A 23,124-nucleotide genomic window follows, 5' to 3' on the forward strand; every position below is an offset into this window, starting at 1 on the left:
ACCATTAACTGCTTTATTTATTCTGTCAAATAGAAACAAAGACAAAAAGCTAAGTAAGTAAACATCAAGCTGTAGTTACAACAGAAAACCTTGATTTACCTCTCTTTCCCTGCACGCAGACAAATAAATGCCCACTAAGGAGGTCAACCTGTTTGATCTCTTTTAGAAGGAACGGAAACATCAGCATAAATGATGCCACCTAATAACCATGTTCTCTTGTTTTAAAATGAAACAAATCATTAAATCGTTCAAAATCAAAACTATCAAGAAAATTTAAAAATCATCCTAAAATGAAGATTTTCAATGGCAGCAAATAAAATTAATAAATTTTGTAAAGATTACATACTTGTACATTCTTGTAGCAGGATCTGAAGTTGAAGGACATTATCCTTTGTCATGATCAGAGCATTTACTGGTCACTATGAAACTAATGGACAATACTGACTTCTACAGGGAAGAAGAACTGATTAAGAAGGGCTGTGCCAGCTGCCTGTGTGTTTTGACTGGGCACTTGGGATTTTTCCAACAATCTGCTGGGCATCTCAAATGCCCAGTAGCTCTCTAAAATACAGAAACAATACTGACAAAGGCAACAGAGTCCTGCCAAACAGCCTCTCTCTGGATGCTGATCCAAGGAATGCTCCTTGATTAACTAAAGAGCTATGGGAGGTGAAGCAACAGAAGAGATACTTAGAGCAACACTGGTGAAAGACTAGCCATGAATACAAACAAACACAAGTAGGAGTCCCTATTCAGATTACATCTTGGTGGTAACCGAGGCAGTATCAATATCTCTCCATCCTTACTGTGTTTGTAGACTGCCATCCAGTGGCCTTGTTTAAGACTTTCTGATCTCTTCTCGGTTATGGTGAGTCAGAAGGACTCCTTCCAGGCTGCTATGAATTTTTTGCTAGGCGGATTGAAGACAAAGCCACTGTTATTCAGAGCAGCACCAAATCTAATCCCATGACAGGGATAGTATCTTTAGTGCTGGCATTGCAAATGAACCCAGGATTGCCAGAAGATCTGCAATTCACACTTGGAAGAATGTCAACGGATCACAAGCAACTAGAGCTGTTGGTTGGGATGCAATACCCACACCAGTTTGATGTAATGGTTCTGGTGCTGGAATACTAACCCAGAACCTTTGAGTTCTAGGCATGGAAGCCATCTGGAGGACTCTGCAGCAGTCACTTTGTCTCAAACCAACCTCCCCTCCACAACAGTGTTGTTGTGGGGAAAATAGGAGGACGGAGGAGTTAAGTATTTTATACCATCTTAAATTGTACAAATTGAAGGCACAATACACATAAAATAAATAAAAAATAAAATTAGCTATTTAAAACTGATATTGTTGTTCTTGCTTCTGTTCCCCTCTCCCACCCCTTTTTATTTTCATCCGCTCTAGAAATCCCTTTACCTGATCACATAATACCTTACCAGAAAAAAATCCCAACTCTATACATGAATAAGTCTTTGAATGGACAAGCAGTCTATTTATTTAATATATAAAATTTATTTCCCGCTCATCTTACCACATCTAACCCTATTCTTAAGTCTATTCTTAAATTCTATTTACAGGTAGTCCTTGCTTACCAACCACCCTGTTTGCTGACCATTTGAAGTTATGACGGTGCTGAAAAAAGTAACTTGACAACTAATCCTTGCACTTATGACTGCTGGACTGTCGTGATGCTCCTCAGTCAGCCAGTATTTATGACCATTACAGCATCATTGGAGAAACTGGCACTAAAATGGCAAGTTTCAGCCACTTGATGTCTTAATAAATGTTTAGCATCCATGGGTGATTTGCTTAATGACCGTGGTGGAAGTGAGGTCGTAAAGCCAATCATGATCATGTTTTAGTTTAAGAGCCGTGTTGCTTAGTGATGGAATTTCTATCCCAATTGTATTTGTTAACCAAGGACTGCCTATGTTCAGTTCTTTATAAAATGGCCGCTTCTGAGGTGGCTTATCACACAAGAAGCACAATGATAAAATAGCAGGAATATTCTAGGGCTGTGAAGAGCTTTGAATTCAAAGGCAAAAAGTGCTCTGGAGGAAGTGGGAAGCCCTCATAGAGTTTGTAACTCCTTAAAACAGCTGCTACTTTTTCTGGGGTCACTCAGCAGCCACTACAACTTGCCATACATTAAGACAGAACAGCTTTTTTCCTTCTCTTCAATATGTGTCAGTTTAACATATTTAGTTCATTAGTTCTGTAGAAACAACTACCCGTAGTTATCTTTCTGGTGAATATTATATGAAAGGACAACCAAAAATTCAAATCTATATTTGACTCTATCACATCAGTTGCAGATTTAGGGGAACAACTGCATATGTGAACATTCTGCGTTAATCTTTTTCTCTGCAGGATTGAAGCCTACAAGAGGAATAAGTCCACAGCTTTATCTGCAAATCCTGCTCTTATTTATCACATACACATGGGTCTCTTCCACCAAATGTATCATGGGGAGCAAGTAGATAAAGATTAGAAAACCTGCTCCAGCAGGATTGTTCCTCTTCCAAAATAAAACAGGAACCATTATGCTCTATGGGAAGAACCCCTTGATGTATATATGTATATGACAAGGAAAGCATATATACGTGTGTGTGCAATTTTAAAATTGTTATTTGTAAGCCACCTAATTTAGAACATTTATATTTCATCTTTGTATTCTCAAAGGTATTTGTGTTTATAAAGATATTTGTATTTCTATTCTCAAATACAAATAATTGTATTAAATATAAAATGCATGGCATCTGGCAATGCACAATATTTGCCAGAAGATAACTATATTTTCTCATAAGAAGATACAGCTCCCTGCAGATTTGAGTCATCCTGCAGAATAGCCAAAACACCTAGTATTACTTCACATATCTTTTTTCCTAAAAGACAATAATTCATATCACTTCTGAGATGTCTGTGTTAATATGATATGCTAAATTATCAGTAACTAAGAGCTGGCCAATCCACTTTTCTCATCCCTGACAATATATAAAATAGCTTTAAATCATGGCTGGCCAAGAAATATTATATAATAGCTGCTTCTTATTTTACTTTCAATTCAGATATATTTATGGTCTTCACTGACCATCAAGCTTCTTGAAACAGCTCTCTTATGCAGTATCTTCCCATGTGATTTAGGAAAAAATATAGCAGCTCCCATGGTATTAAACACAAAAGCACTTTGCCAAAATGAAATTTTTCTACTTGCTTCATATCGCTTCTGCAGATTATTAGGCTGCAGTCCATTTGCTATCTCATACATGCCACTAAGTTTGTAAATGAGCTGAAGCTGACTAAAAAGTTATTTTTAAAGGCAAAGTGAGCTGAGCAAGTAAAGATCAGGTCACAGCGCTCGTCTGAAATTAAAGCCAAATTTTTAAAAAGTTAAAAACAGAAATGAGTCAGTTAAAAGTTTGAACTTAAAAGTTCTTGCAAAATAATAAACAAATAAATCCAAAAGGGATCTTCATCTCTTTGGTCTGAACTCAAAATGCATATGCAACTGTAAAACAGTAACTACACTAATTGGCAAAATTATTTTTCAAGTTTTTGTACTGATGTTCCGGATTTTGCACTGAGTTGTCTTCTAGGGATCTGGAAAGATAATTTTATGGTTCTTGAACCTTACAGGAACATTAGTGGCTACGACTTTGGTTAATCAAGAAGAGACAGACAGCTGGGAGAACTTGGAGGATAAAAATTATGAGCAACTGTAGAAGGCAATATTAAAATCTTTTGGAAGTCACTAATGGAGATACTTTTAAATGGAGATATTAAGGAATACATCTGATAACTTATTCATACAAAAGAAAAAGCTTAGCCTCTGAATTTTGATGCTTCTCTTTATGGGCATGATGTAATGGAATTTGGGAATAACATTGAGGAAGCAGAAGCCGCCAGTAGCTTAATGGCCAGAGAAACAAACTTAAGAAGGACCCACCCTAATGGATCAAGCAGTTAAAAGCGGTAGGGCCAAGCTTTGTACTCCCAGATTTGCAAGATTCTGTTAATGTACCTTACAATAAATTAGATTTAGCTCATCTAGTTGTATTTTCTTATCTGGTTTATGTTCTATAGAAAAATTTGTAAAAATATCAAGATACATAATAAAAAGAAAAGCAAGGCACTTGCAGATACATCTTTACTACAGGTGTAAAGGCAAAACCATCTAAAGCAGGCCTGTCAAACTCGCAGCCTGCAAGCTGGATGCATCACGCATTGGCCATGCCCATACCGTTTAGGGAAGGGAAAAGAAGTCCCCATACATCACGTGATGCTGCTGTGACGAAGGGAGTTTGACAGCCCTGATCTAAAGGAACATTTTAATTGCTTCCATACTATCCTGTAGATGTTAACTTGTTGATCTCAATCTAGAAATCATGCTCGCCATTTCCCAGCTCCCACTAAAAGAAAAACTGCTCAACATTTGGATATGGTAATATAAATATATAAATTTCTGATTCCCTACTATACAATGTTTGTTAAAAATAAATAAGATATAAGGTAACCCTATGGGACACAACATTCTGAAAGTTTTAAAACTCAAAAGACTTTCTCAACAAACCTAACATAAATATGAAGCTTTATTATAATTTAAAACTCTACTTCAACTCTTTCTACCTATGCAAATAACAATTGCTAAGGCATTAATCTAATTTAGTTCCCAACTACCGTTGAGATTTTCCCCACTCTCGGCTTTCACAATTGCACAATTGGGTATTTTTGCCAGTTTCCAAAATTAAACATAGGACGTCTTGAACACCAAGTCTTGATGTTTATACTCTGTAACCAGTGATACCTAGAGACAAAAATATACACAGAGACAGAGAGAACACCCTAGGACCTAGCACTGGCTGACCTCCGAGTGGAATGTCAACTAAAAAGATACCGGTAGGAAAAATACAGCTAATGCACCAACATTCGCCTAAAGGAATAAAATTTTCAATGAATAAAGATACATCAATGATTGCCACAGAAGTAATGGTTATTTATATCTGTCTTCACATACTGTTGAGCAATATAAATAATTATCTGTAGTTTGTAATGCTTACCTTTAGTGTGTATTACCATAGTACATAGTCCTTAACTTACAACAGTTCACTTAATGACCATTCAAAGTTACAATGGCACTAAAAAAAATGACTTATGACCATTTTTCACACTGATGACCATTTCAGCATTACCATGGTCATGAGATTTACATTCAGATGCTTGACAACTGACTCACATTTATGACAGTTGCAGTGTCCCGGAGTCATGTGATCACTTTTTACAACTTTTATATAAGCAAAGTCAATGGGGAAACCAAATTCACTTAACAACTGTGTGACCAATTTAACAACTGCAGTGATTCATTCAGATAATCATTGGCCCAGGGCTTTCACAATATCTTGATAGCAAATAGATGAAGAAGAGTGATGATTTTTATTGCAAAAGAGTTTAATGCCATGCTCTTTCTGTGCCTACCATTGTTACCGTTTTCTTGTTAACATTGTTTCTCCTGTTTGAATTCAGAAACTAGCTAGGAGGAAGGAGCTTCAGGAGATAAATCATGGAGCATTTCTGGTTGTCTAGAGGAGGCCTGTGCTGAAAACGGATACCTACCATGGATAGGTATAGCTCGGCCCTACAAAACAATTATTGCACAAAAATCAACCACAGAGCTTTATGATCAAATCCTTACAGAAGATCTTAACATTCCGGCAGCCTGGGGCCGTTGATCTCGCTCTTGTGATCTGGTAAGATCCGGCCATGAATGGTGTGAATGAGTTTTTAATGTTTTTAATTTTTCAATGTCTTTTTATAATGATTTTTTAAATATATTGTGAGCTGTCCTGAGTCTTCGGAGAGAGGCGGCATATTAATTAAATTAAATTAAATTAAATTAAATTAAAAGAATATATATTTAGGCCCACTCTGAAATTTGATATATAGTTCAGTAGAACTTAGTCCTTCCTCTGTATAAATAATTTTTCCTCTTATAGTTTCTGTTCTTTGTCATGTCTGCTACATTTAACTAATTTGCAGATTGACCTCATTAAGACATAGACCCCCACAAAAAAATCTCACTGTGAATTGCCCAGGAACAAAGATTTTGAAACATATTTTTAACAACCAAGCTCCATACACAAATACTGCATTATTTCTGTCTCCTTTGTCAGGTCTGATTCTTTTCATTATAAGACTTCTTTAATGTATATAACTTCCCTGCCTCTAATTTTTTTCTATCCCACCTTATATTCTGAGATATCCACTACAAAGTGAATGTTGATTGTGATGTATACATTGCAGACAATAGTGTTGCATCTTATGGGTACAACCGTATGAGAGTTGGATGCTTACACCACACAACTTCCTAGCCTTTATATTGTAGAGAGGATACTTATGTTAGTCTTCTCTGAAGGCTTAGAAGTTTAACTTCTGGCCATGTATTTCTTTACTTTTTTGCATTTCTATTAATTGTTCCCAGTCAAACCAGGCTATGGCTGTTTATAATATACCGTATTTTTCGGAGTATAAAAGGGGGTGAAAATTTAGGTGCATCTTTATACACCAAATGTAGCCCCGCCCACCCACTGGCCCCCACCCTTTGGCCTCTGCCTCCCAGCAGTTTACCTCCTTGCAGCAAGCAGGAAGAAGAAACAGCTCGTTTCAGCTTCAGCACAGCCTAATTAGCACAACTTGATTGGCTTCGTCTTCTGACTCTCAGCAGGCCTCTGCTGCTTGCTGCAAGGAGGTAAATTGCTGGGAGCAGATTTTTTTTTTCTTATGCTAATCAAGCTATGCTGAAAACAAAAATGAAAGTAAAGCAGGCTATTTGCTGTAACGAGGCAAAATTGCTAGGAGCAGAGGCAGATTTCTTTTTCTTGTTTTCCTCACTAAAAAAAGTAGGTGCGTCTTATAGTCCGGAGCGTCTTATACTCCGAAAAATATGGTAAATCCAGACAATAATAAAATGACACTGCTAAAAAAAAATATCTAGTAAAATATCCCAATATACTGTGACATCAGTAAAAAACATATTGAGGACATGTCCTGGCAAGCATTTCCTCTGTTTTCTTCCCATCATCATGAAAATTTTGCCCCAGTTTCCCACAATTATTTCTTAACAATAATTTCCTCATCTGAATCACCCCAGTGTTTTAAAACCATGTTTCTTAAGAATGAAGCAGACTAAAAAAAGAACTGAATCTATGTAGTTTGATTCTATTCATATAATTTATTTCCATCACGACATTTGGGATTGTGTGTAGCAGAATTTGCTTCTGTTAGGTTTTCTGAGGAAAGGATAGGCAATGAATAAATACAGTGAATACTGCTGAGCTATTTGATTAAATAAATGTGGTCTATCTATCTCACTATCTGCCTATCTTATACACCACAACTCGGGGTGGCTAACAAAGTAAAACCCACCTGAATAGTAAAACTAATACACACAAAAAATCAAAACATGAATGCTGGTGCCCCAAGCAGCAATTGTGGATCCCTAACTGATCCACAATTGTAATTGCTGTGATCCCATCTCACCGTATTCCAATGCTTGAGAGAAGAGCCAGTTTTTTAAAGTCTTCTGGTTGTTTATTGATTGATTGATTGATTGATTGATTGATTGATTCGATTTATATGCCGCCTTTCTCCGGAGACTCAGGGTGGCTTACAATGCATTAAGCAATAGCATTCATACTTTTGTATATACTTTAGTAGGGCTTTCGGCCCCCCCTAAGCGGTGTTCTTTTTTATACAAAGTGCCCCCACAATCCGGGTCCTCATTTTACCTACCTCGAAAGGATGGAAGGCTGAGTCAACCTTGAGCCTGGTGAGATTTGAATTTGCAGTAATTGCAGGTAGCTGGTACTACTTAACAGCACTTTAGTCTGCTGCGCCACCAAGGCTCTTATTCAAGGGGGGGGGGGGCTTGCCAGATCCCAATGCATCACCAACAAAGTTTAAACCACAATAAAATTAACATTTAGAAAAATATGAAAACTCCTGGAAGACCATTTCATCTATTTACAAGAGCCAAGGGAATACACTGTGAAACTTGCAAAAAAAAAAATTGATTTGGTATTACATGCAGCCAACATTATGTACCTTACAGTAATGTACCGTGACTACAAATGAGGACTCCTTTGGATATAATAGCAATGGTACAGCTGCCAACTTTCCGTAACTTCATTCCAACGTGCTGCTGTGATGCTTGAAGGCCAAGTATTAGTTCAAAAAGCCCTTCAAATGTAAACCTTGTCAGCTAAACACATAATCTAATAGGATAATATGATAAGACTTTTAAACACTACAGAATTGTACAATGAAGTCATATGATACAGCTGCTTTATCATACAGACCAGGGTGTCCAACTCACAGTCTATGGACCATGTGCAGCCCTGGACAGCTAGTAATGTGGTCCTCCAAGATCGTAAACTTTTAACATTATGTGATTTAATATTATAAAACAATATATTTTATATGTGTCCCAAGACAATTCCTCTTCATTCAATGCAGAATAACAGAATAACAGAGTTGGAAGGAACATTGGAAGACTTCTAGCCCAACTCTATACTATTTTAGACAAATAGTTGTCCAATCTCATCTTAAAAAACTCCAATGTTTTTAATACTACTGCCCAGGCAAGCCAAAAGGTTGGACACTCATGATAGAGGCAGTACTTTTCAAGACTTCTGCTTCCCCCCAACACACACTTTCTTTTACTGATTATATAACCTTGAGTAAGAGTGTTAACATTTCCATGTTTCAGTTTATTCATGTTTACCCAATTGGTGGAGCTGGGATAACATAAATATACATAGCAATAGCAGTAGCACTTAGACTTATATACCGCTTCATAATGCTCTACATCCCTCTCTAAGCGATTTACAGTGTCAGCATATTGCCCCCAACAATCTGGGTCCTCATTTTACCGATCTCGGAAGGATGGAAGGCTGAGTCAACCTTAAGCCAGTCAGGATCAAACTGCTGGCGGTTGGCAGAGTTAGCTTGCAATACTGCTTTCTAACCACTGCATCACCACATGGGACATAAAGCATGTTGGTCTCGTCAGTCTGAAGTACCTCACAGCAGCAACAAGCTCACTAAAAGTTTCTTTCTTTTGAGAAATTATATGGGGAAAATGTGTACCTTCTACACTGAACTCTAATTGGGAGACCGCCATAATCTAGTAACAAAGGTCACCAATCCTAAAGCTTGAAGCCTTGGCATGACCAATTTAAAATTATATTTATTTAGCATATATACAGAAATACACACATGCACAAAATGGATAGTGAAACACAAAACCCTGAACAGGAGGAGGAAAAAAATAGTTTCTACTATCTACATTCCATTCAGAAACAAAAGCGTCCAACCTCAGCCAAAAAGTCGCTGTGATCACAGCTGTGACATTATGTTATTTCTTCTCCGCCCCATAACCCAGTGTTTATATCCTGCTGCAATGTGAAAATGTTACAAATGCAATATCCTAAATAAGGAGACAAGATGCCTCTGTTCCCCTATATCATGCAGTCTAGTTAGAAGCATATCATTTTTCTTAATCGTTAGAGAAAAACTGAATAAAAGGCAATTGTTTTCAAAAAGCTTCATTATATGACTTAATTAAGACAATATTAACATTACCTACTGTGAAGGCAATGGTACTTTTAAAGTATTTACTAGTTTCTCAAAATATAAAATATGGAAGTACACAGAAAAATTAAAATAATAGGAAAATAGGAGAGGAAAAGGGGAAGAGGAAAAACTATAGAGCAAAGGGGAAAAGACAAAGAAAAACATTGACTTCCGACTCCTTTTGATGCAGAATAAGGTAGTAACATAAAACCTCAACATTTTACTTTTATATAATCATGTAAACGGTACCAGCCATTTCTATAACAGAAAACCTATCTAACTAGCAAAACCTAAAATTAAAACTTTCATTTTTTTTTCCACCTCAAGCACAAAGTCCAAAAGTGCTTTCCAAGTAGAAACAAAATTAGTTGTGTTCTTTTCTTTAATTGACAATGGCACTAACCAAGAGAAAATTACTGGGTTTAAGCTCCCAAAAATGAACAGGAGTTTATTTTATTTATTAAACTTTTATGCTGCCTGTCACTCCTACAGGGTGACTCTGGATAACTTACAAGTTATAAAACAAGTAAAATAATTAGCTGAAGCAGAATTAGCTGAACCAGTGAGACTTAAATATAAATGTGCCCTATGAACTGAAATTCGCATTTAAAGCTAGGAATAGATACTTGAGACCTGTGAACAGTTCCTTGTGTTCCTGACCCTGCTTCACTAGGCAAAATAAATGTGCTTTTACACTGAAGAAGTTGTAGTATATAATTTTCTAAACATAGGTGTTTCCTATGCTTCCAATCTGATATAGCACTTATCTTAACATTTAGACTTCTGAACTTCTGAAATAATATTAAATGAAAGCATGAGGTAGGCTTTATATTTTTACCTGAAAACAACTTTATACTGATTTTAAATATTTACTTGAATTGTTAGATGGCATCTTAGTATCAGCAATGTGTCCTTATGAGGGATAGTCATTTTTCACTGTTCGCTTTTTAATAAAATACCCAAGATATAAAGGCAATTCTGATCAACAAAACCAAAACAAGCCAGAGAGAGCTGACCTGGCCAGCATTTTGGAATATTGTGATACACTTGCAATAAACTGCTGCAAAGAAATTAGATTAGAAACCTATAGACAATACACAGTTGCTGTCAAATGTAAAATAGCCAAAGCAGATGTTACAGAATTAGGCTCATTTTTTTTAAACTTTGGCTTTACACTGCTGTTTTCTACTACTTGTGTTCAACACAACCCCTTTCCTTTGCTATTAAAAGACTTTGGTTTTTGCATTCTTCCTCCTCCCCCCCTCCATAAGTTCTTCCTGCCTTCTGCTTTGGCAATCTGTCACTGGATTCCTTGGGTGGTGTATGTTAACACGTTGCACGTTGCAGTCTACAAAACATACTTACTCAGAGTCCTTGCTGTTATTGGCATTCATAGAGCTGGTGAGTTCCTCATCTTGGCTCAGAACCTGGATCCCTAAGGACTTGATAGCTCGCATCAGAATAGCTTCCATTGCTTCAACGGAGAGTTTCTCAAGAACAATAACGCGACACCGACTCAGCAATGCTGAATTGACCTGGAACGAAGGATTTTCTGTTGTTGCCCCAATCAAGGTTATGGTTCCACACTCAACGTGAGGAAGAAAAGTGTCCTGGACATGGGAGGAAAACAAACAATTGGTCGCAGTCAATGACAACTGCAGACATCCCATGTGAGTATACTGATAGCTCGTCTGCTTAGAAAGGTAACAGCTTTGTTAATAGTTTGTGTTGCAGACAATCCCCTCTGCCCTCATTTCCACACCAAGCTAAAAATTAAAACTGTGTGTGAAAAGCATCTGGAGTCTTAGAACTTTAGCTTTGGTGCCTACGCATCTAATAAAGTAGTTCATTCATTGAAACCAGGTTCATTTCTATGATGCTACAAGAACCTTGATCATGCAGGATACTGAAGAGAGTATGTTTTTGTAACATAGGTTTCACTGTTTTGGAGAAATTAAGGGTGTGATGGTAAATCTTAATCAGTCTCCTTGATTTTCAAAAGGATTGTCCAAAGACTGTAAAGCTCCAGGTATATTTGGATGATATAGATAGATAGATAGATAGATAGATAGATAGATAGATAGATAGATAGATAGATAGATGCATATTCTTTCTAGCCAGGTTTTACCTACGTAAGCTAAGTTGTTCTACAGCCCTAGTTCTGTGAAATCTCATATATATGTATGTATGTATGTATGTATGTATGTATGTATGTATGTATATATGTGTGTGTGTGTGTGTGTGTGTGTGTGTGTGTGTTTTCTTCTAGCCAGGTTTTCCCTACGTAACCAATATATCACACAGTGAATGTTTGGAAATTTTGCCATAGCCTAATTTCATTGCAATCCACTCCCTATTTAATAGAATTTTAAAAATATAATTTAATTATTTAATATAATTTTTTGATATGTATTCATTTCCAGTCTCCAAATCTCCCTATGTGGTCATTTGATGACATAACCAATTCATCTCCAAAACATTTTAGCATTCTATTTTAGTTGTAAAACTAACATTGTAAAAGTTACATTACAAGCCAAAAAGCATTTTCTACTCATGAACAAACTAAGTAAAGATGGCTGTAATGGTCGGACTGACCCTTCATAACCTTGCTTGGCTAGAAAAGAAGCTTCTGGTTTTTCCTAGCGGTATAAGAAGGTATATTAAAAATGGAAGTGGTTGCCAAATTCTCAATCCCAAACTTGCTTTTTAAATAGACTGTAATAATATTAAATCTTAATACGGCAATCGGCATCAATATGGTAGTATCAAGTATCAGCACTGATTTTTAATGCCAATTAAAATGAGTTTCTAAACTCAAGGCAAAATGCATGTAAACATGCATTATGCCAGTATGATATAACAGATCAAGTGTAGAGACTTGAACTGGGGAGACCTTGGCACAAAGCTTTGCTTACTAAGTGACCTTGGGCCAGGCACTCTCTCACATCTTGTTCTGCTTCAGAAGAGCAAATACAGAAAAACTGGGTAATTCTCTTAATAGATTTCCAGAGCCCATTAACGAAAGGTGTATCACAATCGTTCAGAGTTAAACCATTGCTCAAGCATATTCACTTAAGGACTTCACTGCAATACCCTAATATTCTGACTTCATATAGAAAAATTAATACCTGTTGGGACTTATTGAAACGGTGTATCTCATCTATAAATAGGATAGTCTTCCTCTTGCAGAGTCGCTTTTCATTTTGGGCTTGGAAAATTACATCTCGGACATCATTGGTTTTGGCACTTGTGGCTGACAGTGTCACAAACCGTGTTCCATTCTTCTTACTGCTGCTGGCTATGATATGTGCCAAGGTTGTCTGAAACGAAGAAAAAAAAAGGCAAGCATGTTGATTTTGTTCTGAAAACTAATTGAAAATAACCTATGTGAAAACATATGGACATGAAGAAAATATTGGGATATATATATATAATTATTCCTTCCCTTCCAAAGGAAAGGGGGTTACTTAAATAGAAAACCTAAACTATTTAAAGCTTAAAAAAGAATTATCATCCAGACAGGAGGTTGAGTGGGGAGGAAAACAGATCTCCTACCCCCTGGCTGGGTTCCAAGAGCTATTTTAGCCCTTGAACATGCTCAGTAGGGTTCTAGAGGTTCCTTTGACAGCAGGTTCATATTATCTCACTGAATATATTAATCTGAAAAAGGGATGGGTTGCTTTTAGCTATTTCTTTCAGCCATCAATTGGCCTTAAGAAACACAAAAAACCTAATTTATTCGCTGCAAGTATTTTTAAAACTTATTAAAGGGAGAATTATGCTATCCTCTTTGCTTTGCCCTCTTAATAAATCAGCATAGTTTACAACAGTGATTTACTTCTGGGTCTTTTACATCCTTGTTGCAGTAGCCATTTCTGACCCACAGCTACAAGGCCTGCCAGTTACTGAATATTTTTGCAATCTGCACATTCAGACACAAAGACAATTTAGTGCTATTCTTGTGGACCAGTATCAGTGGTGGGTTGCTACCGGTTCACCCTGGATCAGGCAAACCGGTAGCGGCAGCGGCAGGAGGCTCCACCCACCCGCCTAGACGTATCTGCGCATGTGCAGAAGCAGCACGCACGTCAGCGTGCATGGGCCCACAAGCGAACCAGTAGCGGCTGAAATTGAAACCCACTACTGACAAGTACCCACATCTGCAAAACTACGTTTGATTTCTGAAGTGGGTAATAGTTTTCTAAGTATTAGCCAATACAACACTTAACACATTAGAGGTGGTCCGTAGGTTACCAACACTCCTTCAGTGATCATTTAACCTTGCAATGATGCGCAACAAGGAGGATTTACAACTTGCCCTCTGAGTTCTGTCCATCACATTATCCCCATGGTCACAATGATCACAATTTCCAACATTCCCTGCTAAATTCCCATAGTCAATGGGGAAGCCAGGAGGAAGCTGGAAGTTGCAGTCACATAAAGTCTTCGCTTAACGACCCACACAATCCACATTTAATGATGGCAACCAGGACTGCCAGAATTGCCTTCACACTTTTTATGACTGCGTTGCTTAGTGATGACAACCCCAGTTTCAACGGCTATTGTAACCCTAAGACTGCCTGTATGTAATAAAAATACAGTATAAAGAATAAAAATGCTTGCCAAAACACACACACTTTTTCATTACTTTGTTAATGTCAATTACAAATTTTATTAGAACTAAACTGTTAATCTCATCTGACAAAACCCCTGATGATGTTACCTAGTATGGGTAGTGAAATGTCTCAAAAAAACAACCAAGCTCAGAGAGCATGGCGGATGAAACACAATAATTTGCCTATATACTTACAATGTGTTTATAGCAGAGGCAAAATGTCAAAGCAGGAATAATAGTCTTTCATTCTCAGCTCCACTCCTTTCTTATCATCACCTGGCAGAAGCAATACTAATACTCAAAAAGTTGAAAAATGAAATGCATCCTAACATTTTCCAATTGTGGGACTCGATCGGATGGGAGTTTTCTTTCTTTAAGGGAAGCCATGGCTGCTCCATTCAATAATATTTACTCAAGTCATCTTGCAAAAAAAAAAAAAAAAAAATCCAGAAAAGTAACAGTAGCATACTTGATTGGTTCTCTTATTCTTGTAATGCAAAAGTAAAAGTAAAACAATGACAGGAGGAGGAAGAAGAGAACACTGTTTAGGAAATAAGAGATGAAATGTGGGTAGAATTTGGGAAACAGCTGTATACTTCACTCAGCCCTATATTGGTTGTGCTGGCTTAGAACAGTTCCAAGGTTTCAGGCACAGGTGTTTTCCAGATGTGGCTGTAAATGTTGGAATTTACTTTGGAGTTTTAGAAGTTCCACTGAGCAATGGATTGCAAGATTGTGGATTATCATTTGGTTTAGATTATCATATGGATTCACATTAGATTATCATATTATATATAATATAATATATATTATATAATATATATATATATATATATATATATATATATATATATATATATATATATATATATATATATATATAATATGTAATATATAATATCATATTAGATTAGATTATCATATGGATTATGCAATGGATTAGAGAAGAAAGCATTCCCAGAAGCAAGAGGGAAAAGAAAAGCTTAGAGATTGTCCACAAATGGAGCACTGAAGAGAGGGGCCAGCCCCCCAGACATTTAACCATCCCCGCAGATACTCTCCGGGTTCAAAACTTCATACTGGGCATCCTCTTCCTTGTTTTCATCCTATTCTCCTTATTTTACCCTCCTATCTCTGTGAGAGGATATCTTCAATTTCTTCCTGCTCCCTACTCAGAAAATCTAGGCAGAACCTAACTTTCTTTTGATGCAGCGAAACAGAGGGAGAGATTATGGTCAAATGGCAGGAGGACAAGTAGAGAAATAACAAGCAAAACAAAGATTTTCCATCCATCACTTGGCAATATTGCATATTCTTTGCTTGGGAAAAGAGCTATAGTCAATTCCTGGCAGCTCCAGATTCCTTCTGGAGCTGCTGACAATTGACATAATCAAGCTTTCCTTGCCATGATCTTCCTCAGCTACGTTGAAACACATTTCCCAACATCTCCAAGCTTATTAAACTAAATAACCTAGCTTTGCCACAGTTTTGTATGTTCCATCATTAGTAGCCACAACAAACCCTTGCTTTCAAGCCCAATGGATTCAGACATCACATTAAACCATAATTTGATTTGTTTGGTTTTGGGTTAGTGTGCTATTTAAGTGTAACATAGTTCTTTATTCTAGTCACTGATCAGAATTCTGCAGATTATAAATCATAATATAAGTGAATATAAATATAAGTGAATACCTTGTTTCAATTAAAATACAAACAATATATTTAACTATATCGTCAAGGTAATCAAAGCATGATGTGTTTTATAGACAGTATAACAAAATTTCGCCAAATTTCGCCAAATTTCAAGGACATTGAATTATAGTATATAAATTAGAATTGCCTGAGTTCTTCACCAAATAATATGTCAGAATAGGCCCTTGTGGCCTTAGACAAGTAATATTTAAATCCAGCAAATCATTACTATTTACGAATCTTAATTAATGCTTTGAATCATGGTTAAAATGAATGATTTTGTGTTGTGTGAACCCAATCTAGAGCTGTACTCATCATACTGTAACGGAACCAAATTGGGAGTTAAATAAAATGGCAAATGTAGCCATAAAATTGTGTGACATATAAATCCAGCTTGGTTTTTCTATAAGCTAAGATTAAACAAGATTGGTTTGATGCCAATTTAGCCAATGTACATATGTATATGTGTGCATCTGTGTATGTGATTTAAAATAAATCCAGATTGCTTAGTCTACTTGCAATAGTTTAATTTTCTTGCAAATTGAATTCCGTTTGGATGAAAGGCAAGGAAGCTGCAGCTGTTTTGAGCTCTGGAAGGAACCTCCAGGGAGAATGGGGTAGTCTTAAAAATATGAGTTCACATTTTTCTTTCTGACAATAAACAGAAGGGACATTTGCAGCTATTGGTTTCCAGATAAAATCTAGTCCAATGTGACTTTTAGATTAGAATTTTGTTCAGTACTAATGAAATCAAAACCTATTTTACTTTTCTGCCTCATTGGTTTCAGGGATGCTGAATCCTAAATATGAAACAGAAAATATGATGCGTGCATTTATTTAACTGATTTATAGAGTCACAGCAGCCCACTTTGAGCTGCACACAAAGATTAAATCCATCATAACAATGTAACTCCATGACACCCCAGTTAAATCAACATAGGTAGTCCTCGGTTTATAACAATTTGTTTAGTGACCATTCATAGTTACAACAGGCCTGAAAAAAGTTGTAATATTCAGTTACAATTTATGACTGTTTTTCACACTTATGACCGCTGTGACATCCCCAGTCACATCATCAAAATTCAGGGGCTTGGAAACTGGCATGTACATATGACAGTTGCACTGTCCCAACATCATGTGATCACCATTTATAACCTTTCCAGACTTCTGACAAGCAAGACAATAGGGGAAGCCAGATTCACTTATCTGCAATGAATCACTTAACAACCGTGACAAAAAAGGTCATAAAATGGGGAAAACTCACTGAACAACTGCCTTGCTTAGTAACAGAAATTTTGGGTTAAACTGTGGTCATAAATCAAGGATTATCGGTAATCCCCCAAACAAAAAGTCAAATCACCACCAGAACCCAAATGTTCCTGGCCCAAATGCCTGGGGAACAGACAGATCTACAATGCCTTGTGGAATGCTAACAGGTCACTGCCATCCAGTGGTGGAATTCAATTTTTTTTACTACTGGTTCTGTGGGCATGGCTTGGTGGGTGTGGATACTGTAAAATCTCCATTCCCACCCCACTCCAGGGGAAGGATACTGCAAAATCCCCATTCCCTCCCCACTCCTGGGGAAGGATATTGCAAAATCTCCATTCCCACCCCACTCTGGGGCCAGAGGTGGTATTTGCCGGTTCTCTGAACTACTCAAAATTTCCGCTACTGTTCTCCAGAACCTGCTGAATAGCACCCCTGCTGCCATCCCAATCTTGGGCTAGAGTAGGTATAGCCATAGATTCCCGGGTCCAATAAGATAGCATTGTTTAATAAAACAGACCAGAACAATGCTAGACTTTGTAAGCCAGGTAGAAATAATGGGGGACAAATTGTCTTGCAAATAGCATGGTCCTGTATGTAGGGCTTGATAGGTAAACCGAATGTTATATGTAGTGTTAGTTCAAACAAATGGATGAACAGGCTTTTCAAATTAGAAAAGGTTTCCTTTCTGAACATAATTGTATTTAGAGTTCCAGTAAGCATCCTATTACTCCTTATGAACCTCCTAAAAAAAAAAACTGGGAAGATGCATTGGCCCAGAAGCATGAAGGGAAAAGATCTTCAATAGTTTGTGCTGGCTGGTGGTCTCAACCTGGCACATAAAAATTGGTCAAGGATCAAGATTACTGCAGAAGATAAATAGATATCTCTGTATTGTTCAAGCATGGATATATCCTGAATGTAACCAAACATAAAAGTAGTCAGAATAAATTTACTGGAGAAAGAATTTTAGGCTGGGCTCCCATAACAAGCTGAATTATGGTTTTCTTAATCATAACATGCTAAATAAACCACTATGTTCTGAAGTTACATAACTATTCACTTACAGTATAAACTATGGTTTTACACACCAAAACAATTAGGCACCCAGGGTATACTAAGCCAAACCAAACCTCATTGTGGCTTAAGGAAATATGGTGAATCCAGTTTTACAAACACCACTATGATAAAATCTCTTTGCCTTTTTGTTCTTCAGCAGTGCTTTATAATTAGACCACAAAATAATCCAGAATCATTTCAAGGGATCGAAAGGGAAAAGACAATCCAATCTATTACTAGAATTTTTTTCCTTAGGACTAAAATATATTTTGTATCCCAAAGGACAAAATAAGTTTTTTTAGTTCATATAAGCCTGTCCAGGTTTTGAATAGATGCTAATTCTGTATGGTTTCCTAATGTTTTCAGAACCAAAATTGGGTAAATTTATACTCGTTGTAAACCATAAACCCAATCCTAGTGCACATGAGCTTACATGTACAGTATATCTTACTAAAGGGCTTATTCTCAGAAATCTCTGTATATTACTGGTCTTAATTAATTAATTAAACTAACAGGTGTAAGACCTGATTTTTAAAAAGAGAATTGTTTTTTTTAAAGACTCATAAATAGATTGTAAGCAGAGAGATTTTAAGTAGAGAGGAGCTGTTACAGTATTGTATAACAGCTAGCATTCTCAATTCCACCATGATAAAATTTCACATGCAAGGAAAAGTATTTGCAGATTTAGTTTTCTATAATCATACATAGGGAATTGTGTAATACAAACCCTATGTACAACACATTATCTAAATGAAGTAACACTTTTATTCCCAGCCTCCCAGCCAAACCATGATACCGATGTGCATCTGATTGCTTTGAAAATATTTTAAAAAGTAATAGGTCATATCATTCTTTCTCTCTTGGTACATTATTAAAAATTCAAATGTTCACTGGAAGTCACAGAGCAGGTATCGAGTCTTTGCTCTAATATGATATTCAGTGCTAATTAAATCTAATAAAAGGGTATTCTTGCACCGAGTCCAAGACCAGCTTTCTCCACTATGATACATTCTAGATGTGGTCTTTCTACATCCATAATCCTGGAGCCAACAACATCTAATTCTCTTACTATAATTTGCGTGCCATTTAGACCTCAACTGTTGCTGCTGGCAATGTGCTCAGAAAGCAAACCATGATCCATCCAAATTTTTACCCTCTTTAACACCAGCAAATACCCACACGGAGGTGGCTTCCATTTTGCGGAATACCTTACTGCTTAAAGCTCATTTAGAATCCACTTTTTCTCTGGGCTTTACTAACTTTTAGTAATCATTGGTCAATTGCAGGAATCCTGTGTGGCCAACAGCTGCTTCCTGCTTTTAGTTCTCTTGGCGAAGCAGTGATTAAGGGAGAGGGGGACAGGGACCAGGGAACTGCATTTATTACATAGGTTCGTTGCCAGTTTTGAAGAAGGTGGGGCTGAACGGTCTGCAGAGGAGCCCTGCATTCATTTCACAGATTCATTGCCAACATTCCCGGGCAACCAGCTGGAAAAGCCATTCTGTAAAATAGAGGCGAGCTGAACCGAGGACTGCCATGCTAAATTAAGGGTGTTAAGCACTGCACTCTAGACCTGCATTGCTGTGAATCCTGTTCTATCAGCGGCAGGTACTCATTTCCAAAACAACAGTCAAGGGGGCAATATTTAGCATTATAGTTTGCATTTGCTAACTACTAAAAGCACATCACATATATTAACAGAAGGGGCCTTGGAGGACTTCTAGTCCAACTCGCCTGCTCAAGCAGAAGCGCCTATATCAGTGATGGCTAACCTTTTTGCCATCGCATGCCAGGAGAGTGGGGGGCGGGGGAGGGTTGCGCGCACACGTGCCCACACCGATAATTCTATGCACCCTGCCCTGCGCATGCGCGTGCAACTCCCTTCCCCCCCCGCTCCTGGCACACGATGGCCCGGTAGGCCCGTTTTTCTTTCTTACCTGGTTCCAGATCCTCTCTATTTATCTGGAAAGGGCGAAAACAGCCTTTCTCACTCCCTCGGAGGCCCTCCAAAGGCCTGAAACGGCCCATTTCCCAACTCCCGGTGGGACAGGAAGTGACTTTTTTGCTGTCCCCAGCCTCTCTAGGAGTCTCTGGAGGCTGGGGACAGCAAAAAACGTCACTTCCTGTCCCACCGGGAGTTGGGAAATGGGCCGTTTCAGGCCTTTGGAGGGCCTCCGAGGGAGTGGGAAAGGCTGTTTTTGCCCTCTGCAGATGCATAGAGAGGATCTGGAGCCAGGTAAGAAACAGCCTGTTTCCCTACTTCTGGTGGGCCCAGAAGGCCCGAAAATCAGCTGGCTGGCGCGTGCATGCACACCAGAGCTGAGCTGGCGTGCCCACTGATATGGCTACATGTGCCACCTGTGGCATGCATGCCATAGGTTCGCCATCACGGGCCTATATCGTTCTGGGCAAATGGCTGTCCAATCTTGTTTTAAAAACGTCCAGTGATGAAGCAACCTACAACTTTTGGATGCAAGTTATTCCATTAATTATTCTCACTGACAGGAAATTTCTCCTTAATTCTAGGTTGGACCTCTCTTTGTTAAACTCCCATTGACTACTTCTTGTCTTGCCCTCAGGTGCTTTGGAGAACAGGTTGACACCCTCTTCTCTGTGACAGCCCCTCAAATATTGCAAGACCATTATCATATCACTCCAATCCTTCTCTTTGTTAGACTAGACATACTAGTATGATAGCTCCACTGCATTAATGTATCCAAACTAGCCTTCACTGTCCTCTCCCCAAATATCAGCTTAATCATCATTCTGTAAAGGAAAGTTTTGCAACTTATCCAAGATTACTCCATGACTTTTATCGGATTGAATCTAGGTCTTCCCCTCCCTACTCTGACACTCTAGCTACTATGCAACACCACCTCTCAATAATGATCATATGCAGATTACAAATAAAACATAGTTGGGAGATCATTTGTACATTTAAAAAAAAATATTCTCCCAGCCCCGCTCAAATTTAATTTATAAAGCACTCAGGGCAGCTAATAATAGTAAAAAATTAAAAATTAAAAACACAGCTACCATTTAAGTTGACTCTAAATGAGTTTTAAGCAATAAGATATTTCAGAAAATGGAAGCCATAAAAGGTCCATTTCTGTGTGGACATTTACTGGTGTTAAAAGGGGGATTAGCAAGTAAGAATTTTCTCACTTTTGTTACAACCCTGGACATTCATGCAGTAGCAGGTGTGTTTTTTCTTAGATCTCAATTCGATCATAGCTTTAAAGGACATTATCAACACTTCAAACTGTATCCAGGGATGAACTGGCTACCCATATAATGGACTAAGAGTGAAGCTGTAGGGTCTCATCTTTTATAGCTCATCACACATCTAACTGTTCTATTTGGGATTGACTGTAACTTTACCAGGTTGTTGTAGAACACCTCCAAATAGATGGTATTACCATAATCTGAGGGGTGACAAAGACAGGGGTTACTTTGGCAACATCATTATGCTCCAAAATTGGTTGTAGATACTTTATTAGCAAAATTGGAAAAATGTCCATCAAGCCGTAGACATCATCTGAGCACCAGTCAACTCACCTTCAAAGGCAATGTAATTTAATCCAAATCCTGATCCTATGATAGAGAATCAGACTCTGTTCTCTAATGAAAGTCCTGTTTGCATAAAATATATGAGCAGGTGCATAGTTTGGGTCATTCTATTTTAATAATAAAAATAGGATTTGTGAGCAATACACTGAGTACCATTTCATTCCAATTTAAACTTCTGGCTGGAAATAATAGGATTCATTATAGAAATTTCTAATCCTTGTTAATCATTCTCTATCATCCTTTGCCAACAAATTAAGCACTGATCATAGTCCCATACTCTGAATTCTAGAATAAATCACACAAATAATCCCTGGATTTTACAAGCACATAAACTGCACTAAATTATAATCTAGGGGGAAAACAGTAAAAATGCAACTCTTCAGCAAACAAAACAAAATGGTGCACAACAGAATTTCCAGTTCTGTATTTTAAAACCCAACACTGCCAATGGTGGCTACAGTACAATCATTTTCCTGTATTTTATGAGGAATGGCATTAGCACTGGCATTATAATGCAAAGCCATTAATTTAGCCTCAGCAATGCCAATGCAACCTTCTCATCTCTCCCTGTCTATGGCAGGCATGGGAGAAGGGCTATATAAAAAGGGCACAAAAAGTTCAATCAAAATTCAACTGCCAAGCAAAATATAATAAAATAAAATATATTTATAATATAATAAATAAACGTTTTTATACACACACACAGGCAGAACCTGAAGTGCTTTTTGCCTTCTCATGATTAGGTTTGGAATAAAACACAAAGTAAGCTATGTGGTAAAAATAAGCTCACTGAAACATAACACCAATTGCAAAGACAGCATGTTACTTTGAAGTTAACACGTTCCCATCACTGATTACTTACGTTAATGCAATCTAAGACTGCACTTATAAAACCAAGGATAGCTGCTGTATCATCTTCAAGTCAGTATCTATGTAATATGCCAGACCTTTTTTCCATCTCTGGTCATCAGTATACTTACATAAACAAGGTTAGCTCTCGGCAAATACTGGGTTTTTGGCTCCCATGTTCATTTCCAATGCTGAAGCTGCTCTGGGCTTAGGTTACACAGTAGATGTCTGTCTCAGCTAAAACTGAGCACTCCATGGCAGACGAACAAAAATCTAAATCTTGCACATTAAAGGGTTATAAATCAAAGAGCGACTTACTCAGGTTGCAACTGATGTTTAACCAGCTGGACCATTCGCAGTCATGGAAACTTTTCTTTCTTTTTAATCAGCAGTCCAGATTGATGACCCTTATTGTGTGAAGTCAGATACATTCCCCTTC

The 23,124-nt window shown here is 37.6% G+C and overlaps 2 protein-coding genes across 2 annotated transcripts in view; one reads left to right on the forward strand and one right to left on the reverse strand.

Annotated features, from left to right (window-relative positions):
• WRNIP1 (WRN helicase interacting protein 1) overlaps positions 1–23,124 on the reverse strand; it is a 35,241-nt gene that overhangs the window by 5,624 nt on the left and 6,493 nt on the right. Inside the window, exons 2-3 of the mRNA XM_034429059.3 lie at positions 12,760–12,951; positions 10,997–11,241 (exon numbers count right to left, since the gene is read on the reverse strand). Of these exons, the coding sequence (XP_034284950.2) occupies positions 10,997–11,241; positions 12,760–12,951 (437 nt within the window). The remainder of the gene's footprint in view (positions 1–10,996; positions 11,242–12,759; positions 12,952–23,124) is intronic.
• MYLK4 (myosin light chain kinase family member 4) overlaps positions 11,165–23,124 on the forward strand; it is a 104,561-nt gene continuing 92,601 nt past the window's right edge. Inside the window, exon 1 of the mRNA XM_034429057.3 lies at positions 11,165–11,301. The gene's annotated coding sequence lies outside the window, so the exon portion shown is untranslated. The remainder of the gene's footprint in view (positions 11,302–23,124) is intronic.

The sequence above is a fragment of the Pantherophis guttatus genome, chromosome 3 (genome assembly GCF_059756535.1).
Source record: "Pantherophis guttatus breed Tessera chromosome 3, ASM5975653v1, whole genome shotgun sequence".
Classification (NCBI taxonomy): Eukaryota; Metazoa; Chordata; class Lepidosauria; order Squamata; family Colubridae; genus Pantherophis; species Pantherophis guttatus.